The sequence below is a fragment of the Emys orbicularis genome, chromosome 9, assembly GCF_028017835.1.
Source record: "Emys orbicularis isolate rEmyOrb1 chromosome 9, rEmyOrb1.hap1, whole genome shotgun sequence".
Classification (NCBI taxonomy): domain Eukaryota; kingdom Metazoa; phylum Chordata; order Testudines; family Emydidae; genus Emys; species Emys orbicularis.
Window position 1 is genome coordinate 105,676,329 of NC_088691.1, and position 27,606 is coordinate 105,703,934.

Here is a 27,606-nt window from a genome sequence, read left to right on the forward strand (position 1 = left end):
CATTTCCCCCGTCCGTCCCCTCGCTCCGGGGACTGACCCCCCCATGCCCCATTGCCCCCGGCCGGCCCCTCACTCCGGGGACTGACCCCCCATTGCCCTCGGCCGGCCCCTCGCTCCGGGGACTGACCCCCCCATTTCCCCCGGCCGGCCCCTCACTCCGGGGACTGACCCCCCTATTGCCCCCGGCCGGCCCCTCACTCCGGGGACTGACCCCCCCATGCCCCATTGCCCCCGGCCGGCCCCTCACTCCGGGGACTGACCCCCCATTGCCCTCGGCCGGCCCCTCGCTCCGGGGACTGACCCCCCCATGCCCCATTACCCCCGGCCGGCCCCTCGCTCCGGGGACTGACCCCCCCATTGCCCTCGGCCGGCCCCTCGCTCCGGGGACTGACCCCCCCATTTCCCCCGTCCGTCCCCTCGCTCCGGGGACTGACCCCCCCATGCCCCATTGCCCCCGGCCGGCCCCTCACTCCGGGGACTGACCCCCCATTGCCCTCGGCCGGCCCCTCGCTCCGGGGACTGACCCCCCCATTTCCCCCGGCCGGCCCCTCGCTCCGGGGACTGACCCCCCATTGCCCTCGGCCGGCCCCTCGCTCCGGGGACTGACCCCCCCCCCCATGCCCCATTGCCCCCGGCCGGCCCCTCACTCCGGGGACTGACCCCCCCATTGCCCTCGGCCGGCCCCTCGCTCCGGGGACTGACCCCCCCCCATGCCCCATTGCCCCCGGCCGGCCCCTCACTCCGGGGACTGACCCCCCCATTGCCCTCGGCCGGCCCCTCGCTCCGGGGACTGACCCCCCCCCCATGCCCCATTGCCCCCGGCCAGCCCCTCGCTCCGGGGACTGACCCCCCCATGCCCCATTACCCCCGGCCGGCCCCTCGCTCCGGGGACTGACCCCCCCATTGCCCTCGGCCGGCCCCTCGCTCCGGGGACTGACCCCCCCATTTCCCCCGGCCGGCCCCTCGCTCCGGGGACTGACCCCCCCATTGCCCCCGGCTGGCCCCTCACTCCGGGGACTAACCCCCCATTGCCCTCGGCCGGCCCCTCGCTCCGGGGACTGACCCCCCCCCATGCCCCATTGCCCCCGGCCGGCCCCTCACTCCGGGGACTGACCCCCCCATTGCCCTCGGCCGGCCCCTCGCTCCGGGGACTGACCCCCCCATTTCCCCCGGCCGGCCCCTCGCTCCGGGGACTGACCCCCCCATGCCCCATTGCCCCCGGCCGGCCCCTCACTCCGGGGACTGACCCCCCATTGCCCTCGGCCGGCCCCTCGCTCCGGGGACTGACCCCCCCCCCCATGCCCCATTGCCCCCGGCCGGCCCCTCACTCCGGGGACTGACCCCCCATTGCCCTCGGCCGGCCCCTCGCTCCGGGGACTGACCCCCCCCCATGCCCCATTGCCCCCGGCCGGCCCCTCGCTCCGGGGACTGACCCCCCCATTGCCCCCGGCCGGCCCCTCACTCCGGGGACTGACCCCCCCATTGCCCTCGGCCGGCCCCTCGCTCCGGGGACTGACCCCCCCATGCCCCATTTTGCCCCCAGGGGGCCCCACAAAAGGTTACTTCGGCCCCGCGAGCCGAACCCTGGGGTCTGGGGAGGGGGGGGGGCAGCCGGGCTCCATCACCTGCCGCAGCATCGCCCCCCCCCCCCCCGGCCCCGCCGCTTCCAGACCCACGGAGCGACGCATAGGGGTCAGCTCCGGGGACGTGCTGCTACCGCCCCGCCCCCCCGGCTCCCCGGGGCCCCGCCTCCCCCCGGCCGGGCTCGGCTGGGGCCGCTGCCCGCATCGGGGGGCGCCTGGGGCACGTGGTAGCTGCCGCCGGCAACAACCAGGTTGTATTGCAGAGTGTGTGTGTGTCAGCTCGCGGTGTGTGATCTCAGCTTGTGTGTGTGTGTGTCAGCTCGGGGTGTGCATGTGCGTCTCTGAGCTCGGCGTGTGTGTGTGTGTGTGTGTAATCTTGTGTGTGTGCTTTCGGTATCGGGGGGGGATAGCTCAGTGGTTTGAGCATTGGCCTGCTAAACCCAGGGTTGTGAGTTCAATCCTTGAGGGGGCCACTTAGGGATCTGGGGCAAAAATCAGTACTTGGTCCTGCTAGTGAAGGCAGGGGGCTGGACTCGATGACCTTTCAAGGTCCCTTCCAGTTCTAGGAGATGGGATATCTCCATTAATTATTATTATTATTATTATATCTGTGTGTGTCTGTGATCCTAGGCTGTGGGTGTGTGTGGGTGTGAAATCACACTACGGGTGGTGCTTTTCAGGGTCTGGGTCCTTTCAGCCCCTGCATGTGGGTGAATTCAGTGTGTGCCTGTGATCTTCGTACGCGGGTCTGTGTGTGTGTGTGTCCCTACCAACGGGCCGGGCTGACTCCGGAGCTCTCTGGAATCACACACGTGTCAGGGCCGAGCCCGGAGCCCGGGAGCCGCTCACGTTACCGCAGAGCTGCGGTTGGCACCGTTCCAGCAGCGCGTCCCCCAGGTAAGTCGTGTCCCTCCTCTACCCCCCCCCGGCCTAGGGCAGACGGGGTCTGTTTGGGGAAGGTCCTTCCCTGGTGTCCCTGAGTAAAGTCATCCCCGCGCCAGTGCTTTGCCTGCGGGAGGAGAGAGGGATGTTGTGACAGCCCCTGGGCCTCGACAATTGGTGCCCTGGTTGCTGCTGTGATTCTCCAGCTGTCCTGGGGCTAAGGGAGGACAGGGTGTTCAGGGTGCTGAGCGCTGTGGGTGCTGCGTGGCAGTTATGCGTGGCGTGGGCGCTGAGCCCTGTGGGCGCTGCGTGGCAGTTATGCATGGCGTGGGTGCTGTGTGGCGTGGGCGCTGAGCCCTGTGGGCACTGCCTGGCAGTGATGCATGGCGTGGGTGCTGAGCCCTGTGGGCACTGCGTGGCAGTGGTGCGAGGCGTGGGTGCTGCGTGGCGTGGGCGCTGAGCCCTGTGGGCGTTGCATGGCAGTTATGCGTGGCGTGGGTGCTGCGTGACGTGGGCGCTGAGCCCTGTGGGCGCTGCGTGGCAGTTATGCGTGGCGTGGGTGCTGCGTGACATGGGCGCTGAGCCCTGTGGGCGCTGCGTGGCAGTTATGCATGGCGTGGGTGCTGTGTGGCGTGGGCGCTGAGCCCTGTGGGCACTGCGTGGCAGTGATGCATGGCGTGGGTGCTGAGCCCTGTGGGCACTGCGTGGCAGTGGTGCGAGGCGTGGGTGCTGCGTGGCATGGGCGCTGAGCCCTGTGGGCGCTGCGTGGCAGTTATGCGTGGCGTGGGTGCTGCTTGGCGTGGGCGCTGAGCCCTGTGGGCGCTGTGTGGCAGTTATGCATGGCGTGGGTGTTGTGTGGCGTGGGCGCTGAGCCCTGTGGGCGCTGCATGGCAGTGATGCATGGCGTGGGTGCTGAGCCCTGTGGGCACTGTGTGGCAGTGGTGCGTGGCGTGGGTGCTGAGCACCGTGGGTGCTACCAGGCGTGGGCGCTGAGCACGGTGGGCACTAAGCACTGTGGGCAATCACTGCAGGGAAAGAGAAGAGCAACACTTGTGAGCCAAGGCAGGCAGGAGGGAGTGAAGAATAAAGACCAAATGTGCTAAATACGTGTCCTCTCCACCTGCGTTACGGTTTTATGCTGGTGGCCATCACTGTCGTACCTGGGAAGCCCAGAGAGGACTACGCGGAAGGCTAAGGGGGGCAGTGGATTATTCAGCAGGCTGCTAAACAAGGTGGTGAACAGTCGTGGTAAAACATTAGGGACGGGGAAATTGGGCTGGCTAGCAAGACCGTCCTTATTGCTCCTGTGATTGCCAGAGCTGCTCTCCCCCTTGAGGCCAGCTTCCCAACGCAGGGCTTCTGAAATGATTTGTGTCAAAGCAGAAGGAAAATCCCCACGAAATGGATTTGAATAATTGTTCTGCGGAAACATTTGCAAAGCTGAACCTGGAGAATTTGACCTCCTTGTTCCAGCGAGCAAAACAGATCAAACTGGTGTCGCCGTTTGGATGTATGTGGAGCCCGCCCTGCTATTACTCGGGCTTGTTCTGGGTTTGAATTCCTCCTCTTCTAGCCTTAGTCCCACCTGTCCTGGCTCACCTCTTCGAGTCCTTTTTCTCCTCCATTCCAGTCTGCCTTGGAGCAATTCCTCGGGAACTCCACAGCTAATCAGATCCTGGCCCATCACATCCGTCCACCGAATTCTGGGTCTTCCAACCCTTCTCTGACCCTCCATTCCTAAATGTAACACCATTTTTTCCACATGCCCAAAGCCACCTAAGCCTGGATTTCCTCAGCCTTTCTGTAGTTGGTGCCATCTTCCCACTGCCCCTGATTTGTTCATTCTGAACATGGTCCATCCGTGTAGCTCCAGGCATCCATCCCAACACTTTCATTTCCACTCTCCAAGATCTGCCCCTGATTCTTCCCCAATGCCCAGCATTCGGAGCCAGGCCCCAGTACAGGCCTAAGTACCGTCCTCTAGAGCTTACGTTTCAATTTGAGAGGCATTCTCCTACCGCTGCTCACACTGCTCACTTCTCTCCATTTAGTCCATCATAACTGATTTCTTCCCAACCCCAAATCCACCGGGCTTCAGTGGAAATCCTCACTTCTCTGTGCCTGAGTTTCTCTATCTGTGAAATGGGGATAATGACATTGACCTGCTTTGTAAAGTGCTTTGAGCTCCACGGATGAACAGTGCTAGATAGGCGGTAGGTGTTGTTATTCTCTTCATCCTGCTCGCAATCTCACCAACCCCAAATAATAACCTCATGTGCCTGGTCCCCCACAATCTTGAAATTGGCTTAAGAATCATGAAGGGACTCAAGCAGGTTTGCAGTTTTTCAACACAACTTTCTTTTGTGGGAAAATGCGGATTTGTCAAAACTGAAACTTTTCACGGCAATGGATTGGTTTCAAGGACACTTTCCTCAGGAAGGTCTCTCAGGTCCAGGGTGGAATTGAGAGCAGCCCTAGAGCAGCCAATAGCTCATTGTTCAGGGCACTTGCCTAGGATGGGGGAGACACAGGTTCAAGTCTGGGCTACACCCCAGCTGGGTGCCCTAACTGCCTGGCTATTGCTATGCTGGGGTGGGCTCTCTCAGTGTCTCCTGATGAAGCCATTCCACTGTGGATAAATTAAATATTCCCTGGGCCAAGGAGGGAGGAAAAAATAACTCTCTAGCCCAGTGGTTGGGGGCCACTAGAAGGTGCCTGTGACCTCACAGAGTTTCCCATATGAGAGGAGGGAGAATCTGGCCTGCAGCCACTTAGTGGTAGAAGCTACTCATGGGGGAATACTGCACGTGTGCAGAATTTATGTCCCCCACAGATTTCTTTGCTTCCCCGCAGAAAAATGACTTCTGATGGGGAAGCAAAGGGAAGCCCTCAAGAGCAGTCATGCGCCTCTCCCCGGCAGCGCAGGCAGGTTGGTTCAGGTGCCCGGAGCAGCTGGTAGAGACATAAATCACTGCTGGGATGGGATGGGGGCGGGGGGCTGTGCAGTCGTGAGTGAGAAAGAGAGACGCCCTGGCCCTCTTGCTCGCTATTGTGGCACACTCAGCGTGGAGAGCCAGGGCTTTGGGGGGTTTCTGAGGAGGTAGGCGTGGGGCAGAGCAGAATGTAGCAGCCTGCCTGCTTAGTGAATTGTTCCCACTGTCTTTGTGAATTCCCCCAGCAGTATAAAACAGGTGTAAAAGTTTTAAGGCTCCTTTACATTGCCAGAGTGGTGTAAAGGACAGTGTGGCCTTATAAGCGCTTACGGTGCTTTAGTGATTAGAACTGGCCTAAATTTTTAGACTGAAAAAAATTCCTATCAAAATGTGCTCCATGACCTGTTCGGTGCTGACCTTTCTGGAGATGGTCAGTAGCCAATATAAATTGTGAGTTTGATTCCCCAGCCCTCACTTGCTCTTCAGTTGCCTACGATGTAACACTGAGCATATGGCTGCATATATTTGTTGCCTAATAACTAGAAATAAAGGGTCAAACCTAGCTACGTTACTATTAGACAAAGGAAGTTTGGGGATTTCCTCCAATGCACCCCACTCCAATTCGCCGTCCATTGTATTGTAGTTTAAATAAATTACCAAAATAATTGAAACTGGCATGATTATATTGCATTATTTTGACAAATAAATATGCAGAATTTTAAAAAATTGTGTGCAGAATTTTTAATTTTTTGGTGCAGAATTTTTAATATTTTGGTGCAGAATTCCCCCAGGAGTATAGAAGCTTGAGATGGAAAAGGCCCCAGAGGGCATCTCCTCTAGCCCATCCCCTGCTGCAGTGACTTCTTCCCCCAGCAGGTGAATAGTGCCTTGTCCAATTCAAATTGTCCCAGGTGGTGAGGGGAGAAATTGCCCTGGCAACAGCCCCCAGCAGGGTTTGCGTCCCAGACCAAAGCTCCGAACTTGTTGCCACCAGAGCTAAAGGAACAGTTGTATGAGCTGGTAGCAGTAGCAGGCTGTTACCCTCCAGACACTGGAGAGAACAAAGTTGCATGCTTTGTAAGTATGTTGCACCTTGTCAGGAATTTATACTAACTCTCAGTCTAAATGTTCTGTTCCTCCACTGTCTCCTGGTCTTTTCCTGGTACCTGCCTAAGTGGTTCCCTGTCCACACTCCAGACCCCTCCTGCATTGTGCGTGTTGAGTGGAACAGGGAGGGACACGTTCAGAGTTGGCGTCTCTGTCTGTCCCATTGCAGATGGCGGCTAATGACAGCTTCATTCTGGCGTATCCGGGCAACCCCCAGCCCGGGGACCTGATCGAGATTTTCCGGCCGGCTTATCAGCACTGGGCTCTGTATCTGGGGGATGGGTACATCGTCAATGTGGCACCTGTCGGTAAGAGCTGCCCCACATTGATTCATTGGGGGGAGGAGCTGTTTCCCACCCAGCCAGAGCGGCTGTGCACATGCGGGGTGAAAGCCGTGGCTCTCAGATAAAAGGCGGCAGAGCGTGTGCACTCTGGCAGTCCTGGGCTGGTCCGTCCCTCGGAAAGGGCTGGGAATTGGGAATAGCGGGCGGCTTTGGGTGTCTCGCGCAGGACCGTGACACAGATGGGACTCAGGGCAGGAAGTGGGGCCCAGTGGCTGGTGTAGCGGATGTTCCTAGCTCTGCTGTTGGCCGCTGGGTGACCTCAGGCACGTCACTTATTGTCACTTCTTTAAAACCGTAACCCTTCCTGGGGCGTGGGAACTCCAGTGACATTCACAATGGGGCCCTGAGATGCTGGGTGAATGGCCGTGCCCCAGGCTGTGAACGGGGTGTGGCTGCTGAGTTCACCTGGGTCAGTGAGGTGGGAGTGGCTGAACTGGGACTCACTGCCCTACAGGCGCTGTCCCATGGTAGGGGTACAGCAGAGCCGCCCTGCGGGAGGCACTGTGCCTCAGGATGCTCTCAGCAGCAGGGGCATAGCCGGGCTCCCAATACCCCTTGAGAGGGTCTCTCCAGTGCCGCTGGCTGGTGGCAGAAATTGAAGGAGGCCGAAGAAAGACGGCAAAGACAAGCTGCAGTGCTGGAAGGAACTCCTTCTCGCCTAACGTTTTTTCCTCCTGCTAAGTCTGGTGGTGAGGAAGTCCAGGCGAATACCTGCCTGCGCCTGATGAAAAGGAGCAACCTCCTGTGACTTCTCTAGCTTCACTCTCACCCCACTCTTCTGAAGACTTTCCCGGTGATAGTAATACAAACATATCCTTCTCCAGCCATCCAGGCGAGTGGGACAGGACTTCTCAAGAGCTCGTGGCAGATTGGACTGAGAAGGGCCCACAGAAATGCCAGGCTCTAGCTGCTGACTTTTCATTGACAAAGCGAGAGTACACCAGTCAGAATCGTTATCTGACCCAATCAATGTCTGAATATGTGAAGCCTAACAAACGGGTTGGCAAGTGAGCATGGCTCATCTCTTCGCCTTCTAAGAAGAAAGTGAACTGTTTTTATTGCCGCCTGTTTTCTGATACCCAAAAGTGGGGAATGTTCTGCGAAGGCTTCAGTGATTGGAAGAATACTGCATACGTTACTAATCATGCAGTGAGTGAGCAGTATACATTGTCCGTTAGCAGCTACCACGCCCCAAAGAAAGTTAGGGGCAGAATTGATACCCAAATGGAAAACCAGTTATTGAAAGAACGTTCTCAGACACGTAGTTGAAACCATAGTTGTTCTTGCTGAGCGTGGTCTGCCATTCCATGGCTCAGATGAGGCTGTTGGCAATTACCTTGGTGTTCTAGAGCTAATCGCGAAACTCGACCCTTTCTGAGCTCAGCACATCAATGGTGGTGGGAAAGGCAAATCGTGGGAAAGGCCGTACATCACATCTATCAAAGACTGTTTGTGATGAATTCATTGCACTGCTGGCAAAGACGATGCTCTCAGCCATTGTCGTGAGATCAAAGATGTGGGATTGTTTTTCAGTGTCTGTCAACTTGTGACGGGTTTGAGCCCTTTGGGGTGTCACCGGATGTGCTGGGGTGCCACTGAGTCAGCCTATTCTGCCAGCCTGGGTCCCCTTTACCTGGCCTTGCTGGGCTGGGCTCACCAACCTCTTCCAGCCAAGCACACAGGCAGGGCCACCCCCAGCTGCACAGAGAGACAGAGATCCACTCTGGGAAGATTCAGCTTTAGGGGCTTGCCCCAGCACACTGGTACCCACTCCCTTTAAGGGGTACAAACCCAAAAGTTTTATGAAATTCGCCCCCTCCCTCAATGTGGAGGGAGATATGCACAACTTCTTCTCTCCTCCCTCCCTCCCCCCCCCCCCCCGCAGTTAGAAATTACATAAACGGGGTTATATTATAAACAAGAAATAAGTTTATTAACTGCAAAAGGTGAATTTTAAGTGAATATAAGAGATAACAGAACAAAGCAGATTACTGACCAGATAAAGCAAAATACGCAAGCCAAGCTCAATATACTTAAGAAACAGGGTACACAATGTAAATTCTCACCCTAAATGTTATTTTAGGCAGGTTGTAAAGTTTCTGTGGTTCAGAGTTCCAGTTCTATTCCTTTTCAGTCTGGACTCCCCCCCTGCCTTCCCTTCAGGTGGCTTTAGCAGTCTTTCTTCTTGGGCAAACAGGCCATGGAGAGGAGAGGTCCTGTTTGCCCTCTTCCCCACCCTTAAATAGGATTTACATAAGGCGGGAATCCTTTGTTTCCCAAACTTGACCCTCCTCCCACTTCCAGTGGAAAGTTATAAGAAGTCCCAGGTAATGTTTAGGATCAGGTGACAAGACCACCTGACTCTGTAGGATCACAGCATCCATGAGTCAGTGGCAGTATAGAGTGTCCACAGGAAGGCCAAGCTTTTCACAGTCCATTGTCCTTGCTGATGGGTCATCCACCCTGTCTGGCTTTTCCATTGTTGTACCTGAGGTGTACGGGCCGTGAAGTTTTATTTATTGCCTGTGACCTGTCCATGACTTTTACTAAAAATACCCATGACTAAATCGTAGCCTTGTTCATAACTGATGTGGCAGGCCCAGAGGTGCCGGGGCTCTGAACGGCCAGGCCCGGAGGTGCCGGGGTTCTGAACTGCCAGGCCCAGAGGTGCCGGGGCTCAGCCCTGGCACAAATCAAGCCCTGCTTCTGTCCCTTTCTCTGGGGTGGCTCATGCAGTCCTTGTGCTCAGGTGAGAGGAAGACTAGGACTGCCCTCCACAGTGCATGGGGGTCGAGGGGAGGACGGCCCCCTTCCCCTGTCCCTTCCCCCTAGGGGCAGCCCCTTTGTGTCATTGTCGTTCAGTTCGGAGAAGGACTGAGTACCCCCCACCCACCCCTGCAGGGCAGCCACCCCAGGGGTGGACTCTGGGTTCCCCCCGTTGGCCCCAGGGGAACTACCCGTGGTGCTGTGAGCTGAGTGTGGCCAGCGGGACGGCTGGTGCTGTGGCCGTCCCGCGCTCCGGCCGGCCGGCCGGCTCAGCCTTGTCTCTGCCTTTCCCAGAGGAAGGTGCCGCGTCGTCGCTGGCGAGTGCCAAGTCTGTGTTCAGCAGGAAGGCCCTGGTGAAGATGCAGCTCCTGAAGGATGTGGTGGGGAGCGACACGTACAGAATCAACAACAAGTACGACGACGTCTACGCGCCGCTGCCCGTGGAGGAGATCATCCGGCGCTCGGAGTTCCTCATCGGCCAGGAGGTGTCCTACGACCTCCTCGGCAACAACTGCGAGCACTTTGTGACACTGCTGCGCTACGGGGAGGGGGTCTCCGAGCAGGTAGGGGTGCCGTGGGCGTGCAGCTGCGCTGAGTATGGGGCAGGCAGGCTGGTGTCTGGCTGCACGGGGCGCGCTACTCCCCTCTCCTCCCGGGTGTCCCGCAGGATCTGCACCGTGTCCACACGGCACCAGCTTGACCAGCCCTGCAGCAAGCTCTGTGAAAGAGGCCACCACATAGGGCGTTTCTCACACAGTTTGCAGCAAGATCCTCCCTCCGAGGAGAAGGGCTGGTGGGGTAGGATGCAGCACACGCCGCAAACTCCCTGGGGACAGCAAAGCACCAGTGCAGTGCAGGCTCTGGCCTGCTCCTCAGCCTTGATTGCAGGACTCCGCCGGCAGCACAGCTGGCTAACGAATCCCACTTCGTCTGGCTGAACCCCCCGTGTGCATATTGCCCCTTTCATTGGGGGTAGCCACAGCGCGTGAGGCTCTACTCTGCTCAAAGCTGCATTATCCCAGGGGGAGCAGCGGCTCCCCTGCTGCAATCCCAGCATGCCCTGGTCCAGCAGCATATCGGGGGGTTGGGGGGGGGTGGCTTCCACAAGTTCCCAAACGGGGGGAGGTTTTCTCAGTGTGGAGCTCCGGCAGAATCTGGTCCATTCTCCCTGGTGCAGACAGACCCGCGTGGACTTGGGCGAGTTTTGTTAACTGCAGGTTTTGTCAAGAACAAACCTGGTATATGGAAGTCCCAGCAATTTAAAACTGTTGTGGTGAATCCTGGGTGTGTTTTGTTGGGGGAGGTTTAAACCCCGGGGCCTGATGACGAGCTGTGCAGAGAAACCCCTGCGCTCTCAACTGAAAATGTGCTTCTTAAACCCGTCCTGCCTCTGGCCACAAGGGCGAGCGATATGCCGCCTGACCACGACCCCCACTGACTTCAGTGGGCTTTGGATCAGGCCCATGACTGTGGGCCAGATTCTGACAACCATGAGGTCAATGGAATTCACTCCAGATCCACAGTGGCATCACGGAGAGCAGCGTTTGACCCCATGTTCTGTCTGTGGACTGAGTGCGGAGCAGACATTGCTCTGCTCAAAGGTGTGTGACCTACTGGGCATGAAGCCAGTTTTGGCCCTGATTCTGATCTCACGCTTGCATAAATCAGGAGTAGCTACTTCGAAGTCCCTGAATTCCACAGGCGGGAAGCCAGTGTACTGTGAGATCAGCATTCGACCTGCTCTGCCCTGTCTAGTGCATGCATCTCTTGTATTCACTGTGCTCATGAGAGATTGTTCAAGTGTGAAAAACCCAACGTTCGTGATGTCGCCAGGCTGTTTTGTTTTTCCTTTGCAGGCCAACAGAGCAATCAGTGCCATTGGGTTTGTAACAGCTGCGGCTGGTGCTGTCTCATTGCTGGGCTTTTTCCAGAACAGATCCAGGGAGCGGCATTATTAACCACGTACCATGATAAACTTACAGCATGTGACGGTTGGATTCCAGATTGGAATGGAACCAGCTCAGTCCATGGATAAAGCTACAATAGACACTTGTTGCCAAGGACGTCACTGTTGCCAAGGTCACTAGCTGTAGTTTTTGTCATAGCAACTTGTATTCAGTTGCAGCTGATGGTTTTCTTGCTAGCCTCAGTGGACTCCCTGGCAAATTCTTCATCCTCACTGGTGCTGTTTTGCTGGTGACTGGGCCCGTGAGCCAACAAAAGAGCTTTATACACAATTGTTGCTGACAGTGTTTTTATAGACTTGGCTTGCTGGGGTTTTTCAGTGAATAATTTATATTTTTTTACCTGTTTGGAGAAATGTTTTTATGTGTTTTTAAAAAGAATCTTCATGAAACTTACAAATATTCTGAGGGGCCTTTTCCCCATCCCACCATCGGTGGGTTTTACAAGTGGAAGCTCTCAACTGCTTAGATTTGTGGTGTGTGGTGTGGTACTGTGCACAAGGGCGTACGCTGCACCTGCGAGGCCGGAACGCACAGCTGCTCTCCAGGTCACAGGAGATGGGACGCAGGAGCAGGCCCCTTCTCTTGAAAGGGAGAGACGGGTCCCTTCTTATTTTTAAATGGGTGTTTTGTCTTGGATGTGATGCTCTTTTGCTTTAAGAAATAGACCTTTTTCCCACCGGTGAAATGATTCCTGTGCTCCTGCCCAGCACCCACTGTTTTTCTGGACTGCCTGTGCTCAGACAGGCTGCTATAGCTGGTAACTGCTAGCACTGAACCCTACCTCTCCTGGTTTCTTAGTGACCCCCGGGGCTTGGACCTGCCCTGAGCCAAGATGGGGAAAATAACTCTAAATCCTGCAAAACCAGTCCTTGGTCTGGAGCTGTTCACCCCCCAGAGCCTCAGCCAGAAACTGAGCTTGAGCCCGTGTTTAAATTCAGTTCTTGGTCGTTTCCGCCTGCTGGTTGGAGGATAGCTCCAGCGTTCCTGAACTGGTGTGGGGAATGTGCCAAAGAAAGCAAGTTGCGTGTATTGCAGATTCTGTTCACATCCGTTCACCTTCCAGTCCCATGTGGGTGACACCTGGGTTTTGTAATGACTCTGGTTTTGTGCTTGAGTGATTTAGCAGCGTTCTCACTGGCTCGCAGCTAGTGTAACTGACCCACAGGTTTGGACGTGTTCTTTGAAGCCTGAAAACAAGATACTACGGTGCTGGCTGTCACGCTGTGCCACTCACTGACTGCAGTCGTGCGCAGGCCAACCCACGGTCTGGCTCAGGGTATTTACTGCAGAGTTTTGTCTGCTGTTGAACACGTCCCTACTTGAATCAGAGCTTTTTTATTGTCAGTTGTTTCCGTGTTTGTGGGACTGAGTCTGACGTTCAGTTGTATATTATAGTGCACTGTTGTCTAGTGTTTCCCTTTCTTCTTAAGCTAAATTGGATATTAATTACAGCAAAAAACAAACAAACACCTTCTTCCTATTATAATAAATCTGAAAATAAATCTGAGCATGTGTTGTGTAGCCAAGGGCCATTTCTTGGCAGATGTTATTGGACAGTTAAGCACTTTCTGAGCAAAGGAGCTGCATTTAACCAAGGTCTGTAGGCGCTCAGCCTCTCATGCCTGTAGGATGTCTGAGCCCTGAACTGCACTGTTTCATCTTTCACCACCAGGGAGTTGTGTGTGAAAAGAAAGAGGACCAGACTTGCCCTAATTTACCTCATTTAATCCCTTGAACTAAGTGGAGTGACGTGATTGTTACATGAGGGTTGAATTTGGCTAGGTATGTATATATGGTTCAGTCACATGAGTCTGAGCCAGGAAAAATCAGACTCTGAACTAACCAGGCCTAAGCCTCATAAATGAAATTTACCCTCACTCCACACTGAAGTCGCTGCTGAAAAGTTGTGAGGGATGTGAATGGAAAATGTGTCTCATTCTCCTTAGTATAAATATAACTGTGCTTGACTTTGCCCACCCCCAGCCCAGTCCCCAGGAGAAGATTTTCAGTGTGTTAGGCCTTCATCCGCTGCATGACAGTAGGGCACTCCTCATGGTCCCATTTCTGCAGCCAGTGCCTGTGCAAGAACTGGAAGATGGGGCTCTGTATGGGGATGACGTGGGGATAACATCGGGCTTTGTGGGGATAACATACGTTCCCTGTCATATCTTTAGCTCCTTCAGGCAGGGAAGAAATTTGCTCTCTGGACAACACGTCTTTGCCGTTTGGTCTTTAGGTTTCCATGTTGGGCTGCATTTTGCAAATTTACATACACGTCTTTCCCCGTGCCCAGAAAAGTCACCCGGTCCCAATACACCACCTGAATTCATGAAGTGCTATGCAGGGATCAAAGAAACACGACCCCCAAATTCTCCCAAAGAACTTCAAAAGCAAAACCACAGGAAAAATCGACTCACTTTATTTATTTTTAATTGTAGTTTGGCAGCTTACACAAGAGTCTTAGTACGGTACATTGACTAGCCTGGCAGCAACAGAGGAGAATGAGATGCTCATTGTTTTACAGGGAGTTTGCAAAACTCTAATCTTCTTTAGCATATTTGTAATTGGACAGAAAAAGTGCTCAAATGGTCAATAAAGCTTCATAGAAAATGGTAATTCTCCATAAAGTAATTCCTGTCAAGGGTACAGCTGTAAGAGACACTGCCTGCATCTCTCAAACAACTTTGGGTGCGTGTGTTCACACAAAACCCCCTGAATCTTTTACCTATGAAACAGTGAAAATAGTCTAGGTTCAATATAAACTAGGAAAAGTCGTCCTCTTTGGCTTCTAGTTCTCTTCGTCGTGTTCATAGATTGGGTTGATGTAGATTTCATTCTTGCTGTTTTCTGCAAAGTCTTTTCTCTTCAAAGGAGGCCACGTTGGATCCTTCTCCAGCTTCCTCTGCCACTTCCGATACTGGCTGCGAGACCGGAATCGAAAGCATTTCTTAATCAGCAGCCAGAGATGCCTGTTTTGCAGGATGACATCCTGTGAAGTGAAACAGAACTGCTGAGACTGGCTCCCTTATCAGCTCGGAAGTGAGTGGAGGAGGCCCACACCTGCCATTCCCCTACTACTAAAGCAGCGTGGGTAAAATTCTGCCCTCACTTACACACAGGAATATTGCCTAGCCAGGGCCTGAGCCCACACTCATGTGCACCCCAAACTCCTCCAGGCTTCCAGATAGGTAGGGTCAGGCCCTTATTCACCTGTTGCATTGGAATTACAAAGCATGCAACTTTCCAATGCTACATTAATCTCTCTTCCCAGTTTACCAGCAGAATCTCCTGTTACATGCATGCCATGTAGGGATTTCAGTTTGGTTTATCTGAAGGGATAACCAGGGCCTGATTTTCAACCTGGCCGTAACCTTCCTTTTGTGAGGTTTCAGCTTGGCAGGGACAAATAACTGTAGGTGCAATGCTGTGCCTACAAACGTCACTTACAAGTTGAAGTACCTAATTTGTGAACTCTCACTCCTACGGTGACAAACCATACCTGTAAACTAGGAAAATCTACATATCAGGGGCACAAAGGGGGCAGTTTTTAAGAAGTTGGCCCCAAATGTCTGCCTCTGGTATTAAAACGTGCAGTGGTACAACCTACTGTCCACAAGCACTATTCTCCAGCAGATGATCTAGGATTCACTCGTCTTCTCTGAAAATGTTCAGTCTCATTGCTTCCAAAGGGAATACATGTGAGAAGTGGGTTTGGTTTATTTAACAGGTTACTTGCATTAGGCGTGTTTAGGATACATAGCTTTAAAGGAAGATAATTTTGCAGCTGAAAGGGGAAGAAGAATCATAGAAAATGTGGGGCCGGAAGAGACCTCAAGATGTCATCGAGCCCAGCCCCCTGCTCTGTGTCAGGACCAAGTAAACCTGGACCAGCCCTGTCAGGGGTTTGTCCAGCTGGTTCTTAAACACCTCCCGTGACGGGGATTCCACGACCTCCCTCAGAAGCCTGTCCCAGAGCGTACCCACCCTGAGAGTTAGAAAGAGTTTCATAATACCTAACTTCCATCTCCCTTGCTGCAGACTAGGCTGTTACTGCTTGTCCTACCTTCAGTGGGCATGGAGAGCAACTGATCCCCATTCTCTTTAGAACAGCCCTTAACAGATTTGAAGACTGTCAGCAGGTCCCCCTCTCAGGGTGTTTTTCTCAGGACTAAACATGCCCAGTTTCTTGAACTTGTCCTCAGAGGTCAGGTTTTCTAAACCTTTTATCATTTTGTTGCTGTGAAGCAAACTCGCAGCCAGACCGGGGCTGCTCACTCAGCTACAATGGCTCACCTACCTCATTCAAGGAGCCGGGAGCACAGGCGTGTACATGGTGCAGTTCACCCCCCTCTCTGACACCTGACACTTCTGCAGCAAGAGGGAGACCCTGGCGCACATCTACCTCAAGTGCGCCAGGTTGCAGCCCCTTTTCCGGCTCCTCCAGAATCTCCTCCTGAGGTTCTGGTTGCACTTCTCCCCATCCATGGCCCCACGAAGTCACGAGACCTCCTCATCAACCTTCTCTTGCTGCTGGCCAAGGTAGCTGTCCACCGTGCCAGGAGGAGAAAGCTGGACGGGGAGGTGTTCTGTGACTGTGGGGCCTATTTCTGATCCTCCCTTAGGTCACGTCTCTGGGCAGAGTTCCTCTGGGCGGCGTGCGCTGGCTCCCTAGACAGCTGTGAGGAGCAGTGGGCGCTGTCCGGGGTTCTCTGCTCGGTGTCCCCCGCTGGATCCCTGCTTTTGACTCGGTGACCGTGACTCCCATCCCGGGGGACATTCGTTGTCTCTGGAACGATGTGAGCGCTGGGTCCAGTGGCTCCTCCCCTTTGGCTGCGGGGGTCGTTTAGATGTGGGCAGGCTTGTGCCCACCCATTACCCCCCCCCCGACACTCCCCCCTCCAGCAGAGCCTGCAGTGACTCATCTCTCAGGTGTGCTGCAGCAGCCTATCCCGGGGCAGGGCCTGGATCAGATAGCCCCAGGCACAGGGATTTCACTCTCACCGCCAGAGCTACAAGTGAGTCTGTGCAGCAGCATCACTCGGCTACGAACTCTCCTGCTGCCTGGGGGTGTTACAGACCCCTATGCTTATAGCTCGCCCTAGATCCTGACCCACCCTTGCCCGAGCCTCGTTCCAGCCCTCTTCAGTCTTGTCCGTGCCCTATTCTGACCTTGCTCCAGCCTTGCACATGCCTCCTGACACCCAAGCCCTTGCACTGACTCCAACCCAGCTTTGACCTTCAGCCCGCATCCAGATTGTGGCTACAATCCTGATTTGGCTTGTCTATGGCCTCTGAGCCCAGTTCTGACCCACGGCGCATCCCCAGGTACCAGCCTCAGCCCTGCTCTCAGCCTCTCGACTCTCAATCCAGCTTTGGCCCTTACTGCTGTTCTCGACCGCCGCTCCAACCGCCAGGCCTGACCGCCTAGAACCCAGAGCCTGACAGTTGCTCTTCTCTGGACTCACTCCAATTTGTCCACATCTTTCTGAAGGCGTGGTGCCCAGAACTGCACACAGGACTTTAGCTGGGGCCTCACCAGTGCTGAGCAGAGCAGGATAATTACCTTCTAGGTCACACATACAACAGTCCTGGTGCCGACTTTCTTCTTTCCGGGTGGGTGCTCCGCCCCGCCCCTTCCCCACTCCGCCCCTTCCCCAAGGCCCCACTCTTGCTCCGCCTCTTCCCTCCCCTGAGGCCCTGCCCCATGCCCTCCCATGAGCGCGCTCCGCTCTTGTTCCGCCTCTTCCTGCCCCCTCCCCCCAGTGCCTCCCGCCTGCTGCCGAACAGCTGATTGGCTGATGGGTGCTGATCACGGAGTCGGCGCCTGTGCTCCTATTACTACACCCCAGAATGAGATTAGCCTTTTTTGCAGCTGCATCACATTGTTGGCTCACATTCATTCTGTGTTCCACTAGACCCCGCTGATCCTCTTCAGCAGTAAGGCCACCTCGCCAGCTATTCCCCATGTTGTGTTTGAACAGGAAGAACTCAGCACTTCCGCTAGACTTCCTGGTCCTCAGTAAAACGGGTAAATGAAAGCACTCACCTCCACAAAGAACGATACACAAAATGTGACAAACAGCATGATTAAGATGTAAACCCTCCAGATCGTTGGAGTGCAGAGAAACTGTTGGAAAAGAAACGCAAGTCATTTGATTTTGAATGTCTTTTTAAGATTCTCATGGATTCCTAACAATCTGTAAGACCAACTAGTTGTATTTTAACTTGGATCAGCACTGAAGTTAAAGAAATGTTAGTGCCATCTTCTCTTCTCAGAGATCCCTGAACGGATTAAGTCATGTTAAAACATAGAGCCTGGTTTTTTGCTTTCCTAGGGTGCAGATGACCTAAATGTATCTGAAGCAGCTGCTTGAAATGGGTTTAGTGACAGACAAGGCAGTTATTGCTTCAGCATTTAACATTAATGAAACCCTAATTAAGATCATGACGGGGGATGGGGGGGAGGATGAAGTGCCCACTAAATGTGTATCGAAGGCTCCATTCTCTTCCTCATCTGTGTTTGGAAAGGAGTTGTCAGGACCAGTGGCCATGGCATGCCTTTCCAATGAACCGGGGAGAAGTTCCTCCCCAAAGTTCAGGCTGTCCTTAAATTAAATTAATGGAGATATCCTATCTCCTAGAACTGGAAGGGACCTTGAAAGGTCATCGAGTCCAGCCCCCTGCCTTCACTAGCAGGACCAAGTACTGATTTTGCCCCAGATCCCTAAGTGGCCCCCTCAAGGATTGAACTCACAACCCTGGGTTTAGCAGGCCAATGCTCAAACCACTGAGCTATCCCTCCCCCCACCCCCTTGTTTGGGGATAAGGCAGAACGCAGCGCTCTGCACCATGCACCTGTATTCTAAGGATGAGTGCACTAAACACGGACACCTCTCCACTGAAGTTTCTGCTGTACAGACACAGAGGAGAGCTAGCCAATGGTAGCATCACTCCTGAAGGATGAGTGTTAGCAGGGGAGCAGTTAGGACCCCCTGCCCAGGAGTATCCCATGTAGAATACAGGCCTGGTGGTTTCTATCATTTTGCTACCCAGTTGTGAGAACTCCAGTCGGAGCCCTGCCCTGCAGTCACTCCGTGGGCAAAATGTCCATTTAACAACGTGGAGTTTTTCTGTTCGAGCAGGAGCCCAGCCAAATCAGTCAATAAATCTCTAATACCATCATATCAATGGATCACATTCTGCATTGCTTGTGCAAAAGTGGGTGCACAACTGGCTGAAGGATTCTGTTCAAACAATAGTTATCACTGGTTCGCTGTCAAACTGGGAGGGCGTATCTAGTGGAGTCCTGCCAGGGTCAATTCTGGGTCCGGCACTATTCAATATTTTCATTAATGACTTGAATAGTGGAGTGGAGAGAGTGCTAATAAAATCTGTAGAAGGAGAGGCCGCAAGTACTTTGGAGGACAGGATTAGAATTCAAGATGACCTTCACAAATTGGAGAATTGGTCTGAATTCAACAAGATGAAATTCAATAAAGTCAAGTGCAAAGTACTGCACTCAGGAAGGAAAAATAAAATACAAAACTACAAAATGGGAAATAACTGGCTAAGTGATAGTACTGCCGAAAAGGTTCTGGACGTTATAGTGGATCACAAACTGCATATGAGCCGACCATATGATGCAGTTGCAAAAAGGCTAATATTCAGAGGGGTGTTAATAGGAGTGTCATATCTAATACATGGAGGCAATTGTCCTGCTCCATTAGTCACTGGCGAGGCCTCAGCTGGAGTATTGTGTCCAGTTCTGGGCACGGCACTTTAGGTAAGATGTGGATAAATTGGAGAATCCAGAAGAGAGCAAGAAAAATGATCAAAATTTTTAGAAAACCAGACCTATGAGGAAAGATTAAAAAACCAGGGCATGGTTATTCTTGAGAAAATAAGACTGGGAGGGGGACCTGATGAATCTTCAAATATTTTAGGGGCTGTTCTAAAGGATGGTGATCGATTGTTCTCCATGTCCACTGAAGGTAGGAGAAGCAGCAATGGGCTTAATCTGCAGCAGGGGAGATTTAGGCTCAATATTAGGAAAAGCTTTCTAACGCTAAGGGCAGTTAAACTCTGGACTAGGCTTCCAAGGGAGGTTGTGAAATCCCCTTCACTGGAGGTTATTAACAACAGGTTGGGCAAACATCTGTCAGGGCTGGTCTAGATTTACTTGGTCCTGCTTCAGAGAAGGGGTCCCTTCTAGCCCTACATTTCTATAATTCTATGATCGATCAAAATGCAGAGAGGGTGAAAAGGACACGCAACCTCAGTTCCACTTACCAGCATTCCCTTGTATACAGCATTGATGTCAGCAAAGAGGAGGAAAAGGCAAATTCCAAGCTGGATGAGCAGCAGGACTGAAAATATGTCTGGGGGAACAAGAGCGTTGTGGCACTGTGAAGTGTTTTGGTAACCAGAACAACCCCTGCTACTGGACTGGGTTATGATTGATAAAGGGCTGGCAGCTCCTGAGATGTGTTGCAGAATTGCTATGCACCACATCTCCTTGTTTAGCAAAACTTCCCAATTCTACCACCAAACAACAGGAGCTGCAGAACTGAAAGAAGAAGGAGAGACTCCACACCGTTCTGTCACGCAAAGTGCACATCAGTGTTACTGCATGGGCGATTTGCCAAAGGCAGGCTTGAACTAATTCAACCAGTGTAAACTAAAAGCCACCCTGTGGAGACACAAGCTTCTCACCAGGATAGCATGGTCTCAGATGACAGGTGGTCTTATTCCCGATGTATGCTCTGATCCATATGCACAACCAGTGAGGAGAGTGTGAACTCCACACGTAGACTATGGGAGCATATGATCCTCAGTGGTGTCACGTTACCTGGGTGAAAGTATTCCCTGAAGTAAGGGCCGGATGGCTCAGGATCTTGGAATCAGACACAGAGCCTTATGCTTCCAGGTTGCTAATATGTATCTTGCCCAGACCCTCCAGGCATGAAAGCTGCTGCCATTCTGCCTACTCAAGTGCAAGGAGCTGCTGGTTGCAGAGCAGTTCCAAGTGGCCATGTATCCACATCACAAAAATGCTGGCACCAAGCGGCAGCCTTGGTCATTGCCTTGGTAAAGCAGCCAAGGATGAACGGGCCATGGTGAGTGAACTGCTCCGTGACACCCTCCAGATCCAGGTGAAGCACGTAGGAGAGGTGAGGAAGCAGGATGTCAGGCTGTCGAGCCAGCGCCTTGCAGGAGCTCTAGAACATTTGCCAAAAGGCAGCTCCTGTTAAGAACATTCGTGCATGTTTGTCAGCACAAAAGAAGACTCTTCACCAGACTCGCCTTGGGAGCTTGAAATCTGGCAGCTACCCCCCTCCCCGACTGCTGCTCTACAGAAGACCTTGGGGCCTACTCCATTCTAAAGTACACGCTGGAATTAACCCTCCTGTGGCTGAGCAAAGCTTTCCTCTCCCTTCTCTAATCTATCAGTCAAGGGCTACTAGGGGGTCGTTCAGTCACTCTGCAAAACTCAAAAGAAAGTGATAGAATTTCGTGCCTTTATCACAGACTTTTCTGCTCCTGTCCCACAGAACGTATGCCGGACAGAGCTGGGTCCCTCAAAGATCACAAGGAGATCATTTTTGTTTATGGAATTTCAGCAAATAAAACTCCCCCTTTTTGTTATCTGTCTTCAAATTTTAACGAACAGTTCTAGCATTAACTGCTGTGTTGCTCTCTAAACGCCCACTTCCCAAACACGGCCAGGTTCTCCTTTCTCGGGTCATGCTGGTATACAAATTAACCTGGAGGAAAAAGCCTACACCTGGGGCATGGCTGAGCCTGGCCTCCAGCTGGTGAAATGGGAACTGTCTTCCATCAATAACAGCTTGCTATGCTGGTCATGGGTTCAGGTCCAGATAAATCACAAAAGGAGGAGGTAAATCAAAGCATTATTCTTAGCAAACTATGTGTCCATGTTATTTTAACAGTAAATCTCTGGAAAGCACATATTAATGCAGCTATACTTACAGTTAGTATAGACGGGTTTCCTGAATGGCTTTCCCTTGGAAAAGACAAATGCTAGAATGATGCAGTTGATTGTAGTTAGTGGCCATAGAGTGGTGTCTTCGTAGCTTAGAACGCTGCTGTAGGCAGCTGTGGCATTTGCCGTTCCATTCCTATTTGGAATGGTCAGGGAGTGGTTTGCTGGAGGACACTCTCTGCAAAAGAATCACCAGCATTTATGAGGCACTTGCTTATACTTGCTAAGCTGGGACTGGCTAGAATAAAGCAGCTTTCTCTATCATATCGTATCCGCCCTGTGTTTCTCCTGCGCCCGTCACTGTAATGTCCAGGTGTCACACACCAAAATAAAAGCTATGCTTAAATCTGTTTCAAAAAGGCCTAACCTCCCTGCTCCCCCGGTTAACACCTCTGCTCTGAGGGCAGAGATGGTAACAGGAAGGGGAACCTTTCCCCTAGCAGCCTCCACATTCATTGGCAAGTGTTCAACCATCAAAGTACAGAACATCATCAGCAGTAAAGGGGCCCAGTCGTAGCCCTGTAAATCAGGGAAAGTTCCCACTGCAAACCTTTGCTATATTTTCTGCCCTGAATGTGCATTTCTCCATGATGACAGGATGTAAAGGGCTCCTGGAATTGGAGAGAGATTTTAAACTAAATACCACACAGAGAAGAAGCCCGATTCCCCACTCTGTTACAACAGTTTTCCCCCTAAAGTTAATCAAATTACACTAATGTAAGAGAAGGGAGACTCATACCCAAGGTCTTCTTATGCTCTCAGGAGAAGCTGTCTCACAACAGGATACCAGGAGCGGGCAGCATGGAGGGAAGCATGGATTTGTAAATAAGTGGATTTGTTTGTTGACAACATGAAACTGAGGTTTGGGTCTGTTTATCTTTTTTTCTTGCATTAGCACCAGCTTGCTTCACGGTCCTGGCTATTCACTGTTGACTATATGCATGAGGCTAAAAGCAATATTCTCACTTGGGCTAGATCAGGGGTCGGCAACCTTTCAGAAGTGGTGTGCCGAGTCTTCATTTATTCACTCTAACTTAAGGTTTTGTGTGCCAGTAATACATTTTAACCTTTTTAGAAGGTCTCTTTCTAGAAGTCTATAATATATAACTAAACTATTGTTATATGTAAAGTAAATAAGGTTTCAAAATGTTTAAGAAGCTTCCTTTAAAATTAAATTAAAATGCAGAGCCCCCCGGACCGGTGGCCAGGACCCGGGCAGTGTGAGTGCCACTGAAAATCAGCTCGCGTGCCGCCTTTGGCACGCGTGCCATAGGTTGCCTACCCCTGGGTTAGATGCTCCATTCTTCTGTATGCTGCAGAAAGGAACAAGTTCATAGAAGATAGGAGATGAATAGGGGGGAGGAAGAAAGTGGCTTCTGGACCTGTTCCCCATGCCTAGCTGCAGGCAACCACTCCACAGCCGACTGTACAGTGTGCATGGGATGTGGAGTGAGACTAGCTGAAGGATGGAGAAGTCCTGGTAAGTGCCCACTGCCCCCAAATACTGCAGCACTGTCTTGTATTTCAGCATGCTGCCGTCTCAGCTGGCAGCGTGATTTTGCAAGACTGGGATTAGAAATGGGAAGCAGAGGAGTTACCTGTGGTTGGCCATCTCCGAGTACCAAGGCTGCTGTTTCACCAAAAGGAAGCCACAGACCAGCATGACTGCAGTAATGCCCGTATGGAGAATGACAGAGAGCAGCAAAGGAGGAGAGATGAGCTGCCCTGGAGGTCTGTAAGGGGCCAGCTTTGGGTAGGCCTGGGTCAAGCTCACTGAAAAAGAGAACACACATTTCCTCTCAGAGACAATGCAGCCCTAGCTGCTAGGCTGGGGGCCTGACCAGTCCCAGCCTGATGCTAAAGCCCTTCTGCATGTACCTCACACTGACTTGCCCACGTGTGAAGGCTGCAAGGTTTGTCCAGTATAAATGGGAAAGCTGTGGCCTTATTCGCCCCACCGGGACTGCTTCTGTGGCTACACCCTGCCCTCCGGCCCTTCAATAGGTAAACTGACCACACTGAACAGCAAAGCAATGCAAGTTACTCCACTGCCACCTGCTCACTCCCATGTCCTGGCCCTCTGACGCTGTGGCTTAACTACCTGCTGGGAGCCAGTGGGTGAGTCCTATTGGCGCTTGGCCCATTGTCATTCAAAATCACCACCGGAGGCTGAACATTGCCACAAAGCCACAGAAAACATCCCATCTCAGTGCTCTGGGGTTTTGCCCTCTCAAAGGGTCTCTACAGGTCCTGCACTGTTTCCACGGGCCTGGTCTGACAGCCTCGGCCTGTATTATTATGAATTACTTGTTTTCCCATAGCGCCCTGTGGCCTCAGCCAAGAACAGGCCCTGCAGTGCTAGGCGATGAATAGATTCACAATAAGAGCCAGCCCCTGCACAAAGAGCTTATGATCTAATAGGCAAGGTATGCAAACCGTGGGAGAAATGGCGCATTACTGTCTCCACTAACAGAGAGGGCACTGGACAGAGCGATTTACTCCAGGGCACACAGGGAGGCTATGGCAGAGCTAGGACTTGACCCCAGCTCATCAGAGGTCCGGCCTAGTGTCCTAACCATCAGCCCACCCTTCCTCTTCCAGCTGCCGCAGGTGTCTGAATGCTGCATGCTCTGGACAGGAGAAGTGTGGCTGTACTTCCAAACCCTGCTCTCAGTTCCGCCCACGTAGCCCCACTGAAGTCAGTGGTTATGGTGTAAGGATCAGCAGAATCTGCCTCGCTGTTTAGATTTCTAAAAGAAAGCGAAGTTGATGGTTTACACACACAAAACCTTAAGCACACCCTTTGCCGAGCTGCTTACTTGTTAAGCAAACCAGAAGGGTGATGACGACATCTTGCATAAGGTACTGGTAGTTCCCAAAGATCTGTAGTTGCTGAAGGAAAGAAAAAAAGCCCATCTAAGGTTCCCATGATGGCAGGTTTGTTAAGATTATTTCATTATTATACACGTTTCCATGGCACCCATCAGCTGAGTATCAGCCCAGACCAGTTTATCTTTGCACTCTCTCTACGAAATCATAATACTTAATATGACTTTCGAGCTACATAATGCCACTCCCAGTCCTCTCAAATCAAAAGGCACAGCCCAGTAAGTCTTATGGACCAGCTCCTCTGCACAGCCCCACTGAGGTCAGTGCCAAAGTACACCAGCTAAGGAGCCCACCCCAGGATTGTGGTAGGTGTCTGGACAGGGTTCCATTAACTGACACAAATGACGGGGCCAATTTCAGCCCTGCCTGAAGCACATACACTTGGTAGTAACTTCAGCGGGAGTGGCCGTGCTGCCAGTCCTGCCATTGTCCAATGTGATGGGCACACAGACGAAGCTGTTAAACCAAAGTTGGTGGCCGTGCAGAGAGGGTTAAGACTTAGTAGCTGGCTTCAGCTATTCTGATATGAAAACAGATTAGTTGTTTTATTTAATCAATAAGTCCCGCAGAGCTGATTTTTTTACCAGCAATATACTAGCTGTGCACCGTTTTAAATACTACACTAGCAATCTTCTACAATTTCTCTGCTTGCATATGAGCGATCTTTGCCTGCTGTGCTTGTCTGCTCTATCTGTGACATTACCAGCGTCTGATGTTACTGTGTTTACTAGGGCACCAACTCTGCAAACATTCATGTGCTTCACTTTACATATGTGAAGAGCCCCACTGAGCTCCTTGGCACTACGGTACCTGTGCAAAAGGAAGCACATGCATAATTCAGCGGGAGTTTTGCCTGAGTAGAAGTTGCACAAGGATTTCAGTATTTCTCCTACATAATAATGGTCTTGTGCTCAAGCAATGATACACAGAAGACACCTCTTCCTCCTACAGCATCTTCCTTATCACTACCTCTCCCCAGCCTATCTTCTCTCACATAAGAGCTTTCCCCCAGCATTCCTTTGTGGGGACTGGCCCTTTAAATTTGGAAGAGTGAGGCAGCTGTACCCCTAAGGGAGCCATTTTGTTACCAGTCCTGCTTGCTGTGTCTCCTCCTCTTCCAGCTGGTGAGTACTCTTAACTACGCTTGTGTTTTCCCTTTCTTCTGGGGGAGCTGGCCCATTTTCACAGGACTTGTTCTGTAGCCCCACTAACAGTAAATGTGACTGATTTCTGCTATTTGTTACCCAGCTCGGGACACCTTGACAATACTTTGGAGCAACGCAGAACTTTGCTTCCTAGCTATGGGCTGTTAGTAAGAATTACCATCTGGAGAAAGACACAGCTCATTGATGAGAGATTGGTTTTAGACACATACCCAGTAAAGCAGAGCAGTGCCAATAAACTGAGTCAGGCCGTACAGGGTCAGGTACTTAAACACAGCGAAAGAAGCAACCAATGCAGCACGACCTTCCCTGTTAGGAAAAAAATTCTGTGGTGACTATAGAACAAGCAATTTTAACAGCTATAGGACTCTGCCGAAGAAAAGCAGCTCAGTTTGTTTGAATTTTAGTTCACGGTGTTACAAGGAAATTTACTTTGTTTTTTCAGGACCCATTTTTATATTTATATGTGAGTGTACTCCTGATTTTGCACTAGAGGTTTCAGGGTAAGTGGTGACTGTCGTGTGACTGCAGGTAACAGAAGTTGCCTAGGGAACAATCCTGTGCATGGTGCTTTGAAATGTAGCAATGTGTCAATAACGTACTAGAGCAGAAAGCCCACGGTGAGATTGCTTTACCTGATCAGCTCGGGCACACACTCTACGTTGGGGATTTGGGAGGTGAAAGGCGAAGCCACCGACGCCTCCTGCTCTGACAATGATATCCCTGCGTGGGCCATTTTCAAAGCCTGAAATACACCAGTGTATGAGCAGGACAAGACATTACTACAGAGTCCATCACCCTGCCCATGTGAACTTGCTCCTCAAGTATGTCCTGTACGTTTTCTGGTGTTTTGTCCAGTCTTGTTTCAAGTGTCCTGACCAACTGATCTGCCTCTATTCCAAAGAATAATGTAATCTCATTGTCAGGAGGTTTTTCCTTTCCTTCCTTCTTTTCATCCCATGATTCCTATTTGTATCCTCTTAAATTCTAATTCCTCTCCTGCTTTGTTTACACCCTTCCAAAATCTGTAGCCTGTTACCTCCCTTCTTAGGGCTTGTCTTCACTCAGGCCTGGTCTACACTAAGGGGGGTCAATCTAAGTTACACAACTTCATCTACGTGAATAGTGTAGCTGAAGTCAACGTACTTAGATCTGCTTACCGCGCGGTGTCTTCACTGCGGTGAGTCGACGGCTGACGCTCTCCTGTCGACTCCGCCTGCACCTCTCGCCCTGGTGGAGTACCGGAGTCGACGGGAGAGCGCTCAGCAGTCGATTGATCGTGTCTAGACTAGACACGATTAATCGACCCCCGCTGGATCGATCGCTGCCCACTGATCCAGCGGGTAATGTAGACAAGCCCATACAGTGCTGCAGTGGCATAGCTGCACATGTGAAGCAGCTACTATGCTACACCTGTCAGGGACGGTCTCGATAATCCTTAGACCTGCCTTGAGTGCCGGGACTGGACTAGAGACCTCTCGAGGTCCCTTCCAGTCCTAGGATTCTATGCCAACAGGAGAGCTGCTTCCGTTGGCATAGTTAATCCGCCTCCCTGAGAGGCAGTAGCTCTCCTGTTGACATAGCCCCGTCTGTTCCAGGGGTTAGGTCAGTATAACTATGTCACTCACGGGTGTGGATTTTTCACACCTCTGAGCAACATAGTTATAGCGATACAGATCTGTAGTGTAGACCTGGCTTAAATAGCCTCTTGGCCAAGGTGTTATATCTAATCTTTTCTCTTAGATCAACCCCTTCCGTCCCCTACTCATTTTTTATTGCTGTCTATGAACTCCCTTGAATTTATTAATACCTTCAAACTTCCTGTTCAGTACCTTTAGAACATGGGAGTGATTTGTGAGCCAAGCTGTGTAAAGCCAGTTAATGTATTTTATAGGTAGGGCCCTACCAAATTCACGGCTGTGAAATACATATCATGGACTGCGAAATCTGATCTTCCCCGTGAAATCTG

The 27,606-nt window shown here is 52.2% G+C and overlaps 2 protein-coding genes across 2 annotated transcripts in view; one reads left to right on the top strand and one right to left on the bottom strand.

Moving 5' to 3' along the window:
* Positions 1 to 6,674: 6,674 nt before the first annotated feature.
* On the top strand, positions 6,675 to 11,573 carry PLAAT1 (phospholipase A and acyltransferase 1). Its single transcript, XM_065411445.1, has 3 exons — positions 6,675 to 6,813; positions 9,910 to 10,178; positions 11,472 to 11,573. The coding sequence occupies exons 1-3, from the start codon at positions 6,675 to 6,677 to the stop codon at positions 11,571 to 11,573; spliced, it is 510 nt and encodes a 169-aa protein (XP_065267517.1).
* Positions 11,574 to 14,370: 2,797 nt separating this feature from the next.
* The window catches only part of ATP13A5 (ATPase 13A5), a 61,625-nt gene continuing 48,389 nt past the window's right edge, over positions 14,371 to 27,606 (bottom strand). Inside the window, exons 23-30 of the mRNA XM_065410589.1 lie at positions 26,273 to 26,382; positions 25,850 to 25,946; positions 24,405 to 24,477; positions 23,184 to 23,358; positions 21,573 to 21,763; positions 19,872 to 19,960; positions 17,629 to 17,709; positions 14,371 to 14,571 (exon numbers count right to left, since the gene is read on the bottom strand). Of these exons, the coding sequence (XP_065266661.1) occupies positions 14,371 to 14,571; positions 17,629 to 17,709; positions 19,872 to 19,960; positions 21,573 to 21,763; positions 23,184 to 23,358; positions 24,405 to 24,477; positions 25,850 to 25,946; positions 26,273 to 26,382 (1,017 nt within the window). The remainder of the gene's footprint in view (positions 14,572 to 17,628; positions 17,710 to 19,871; positions 19,961 to 21,572; positions 21,764 to 23,183; positions 23,359 to 24,404; positions 24,478 to 25,849; positions 25,947 to 26,272; positions 26,383 to 27,606) is intronic.

Bases quoted from the DNA above. Each gene is read 5' to 3' on its own strand.
- PLAAT1 (XM_065411445.1), top strand. From the start codon at position 6,675: ATGGCGGCTAATGACAGCTTCATTCTGGCGTATCCGGGCAACCCCCAG. The intron at 6,814-9,909 runs GTAAGAGCTGCC...TGCCTTTCCCAG, and splicing joins CGTCAATGTGGCACCTGTCG to AGGAAGGTGCCGCGTCGTCG. The intron at 10,179-11,471 runs GTAGGGGTGCCG...TTTCCTTTGCAG, and splicing joins GGGAGGGGGTCTCCGAGCAG to GCCAACAGAGCAATCAGTGC.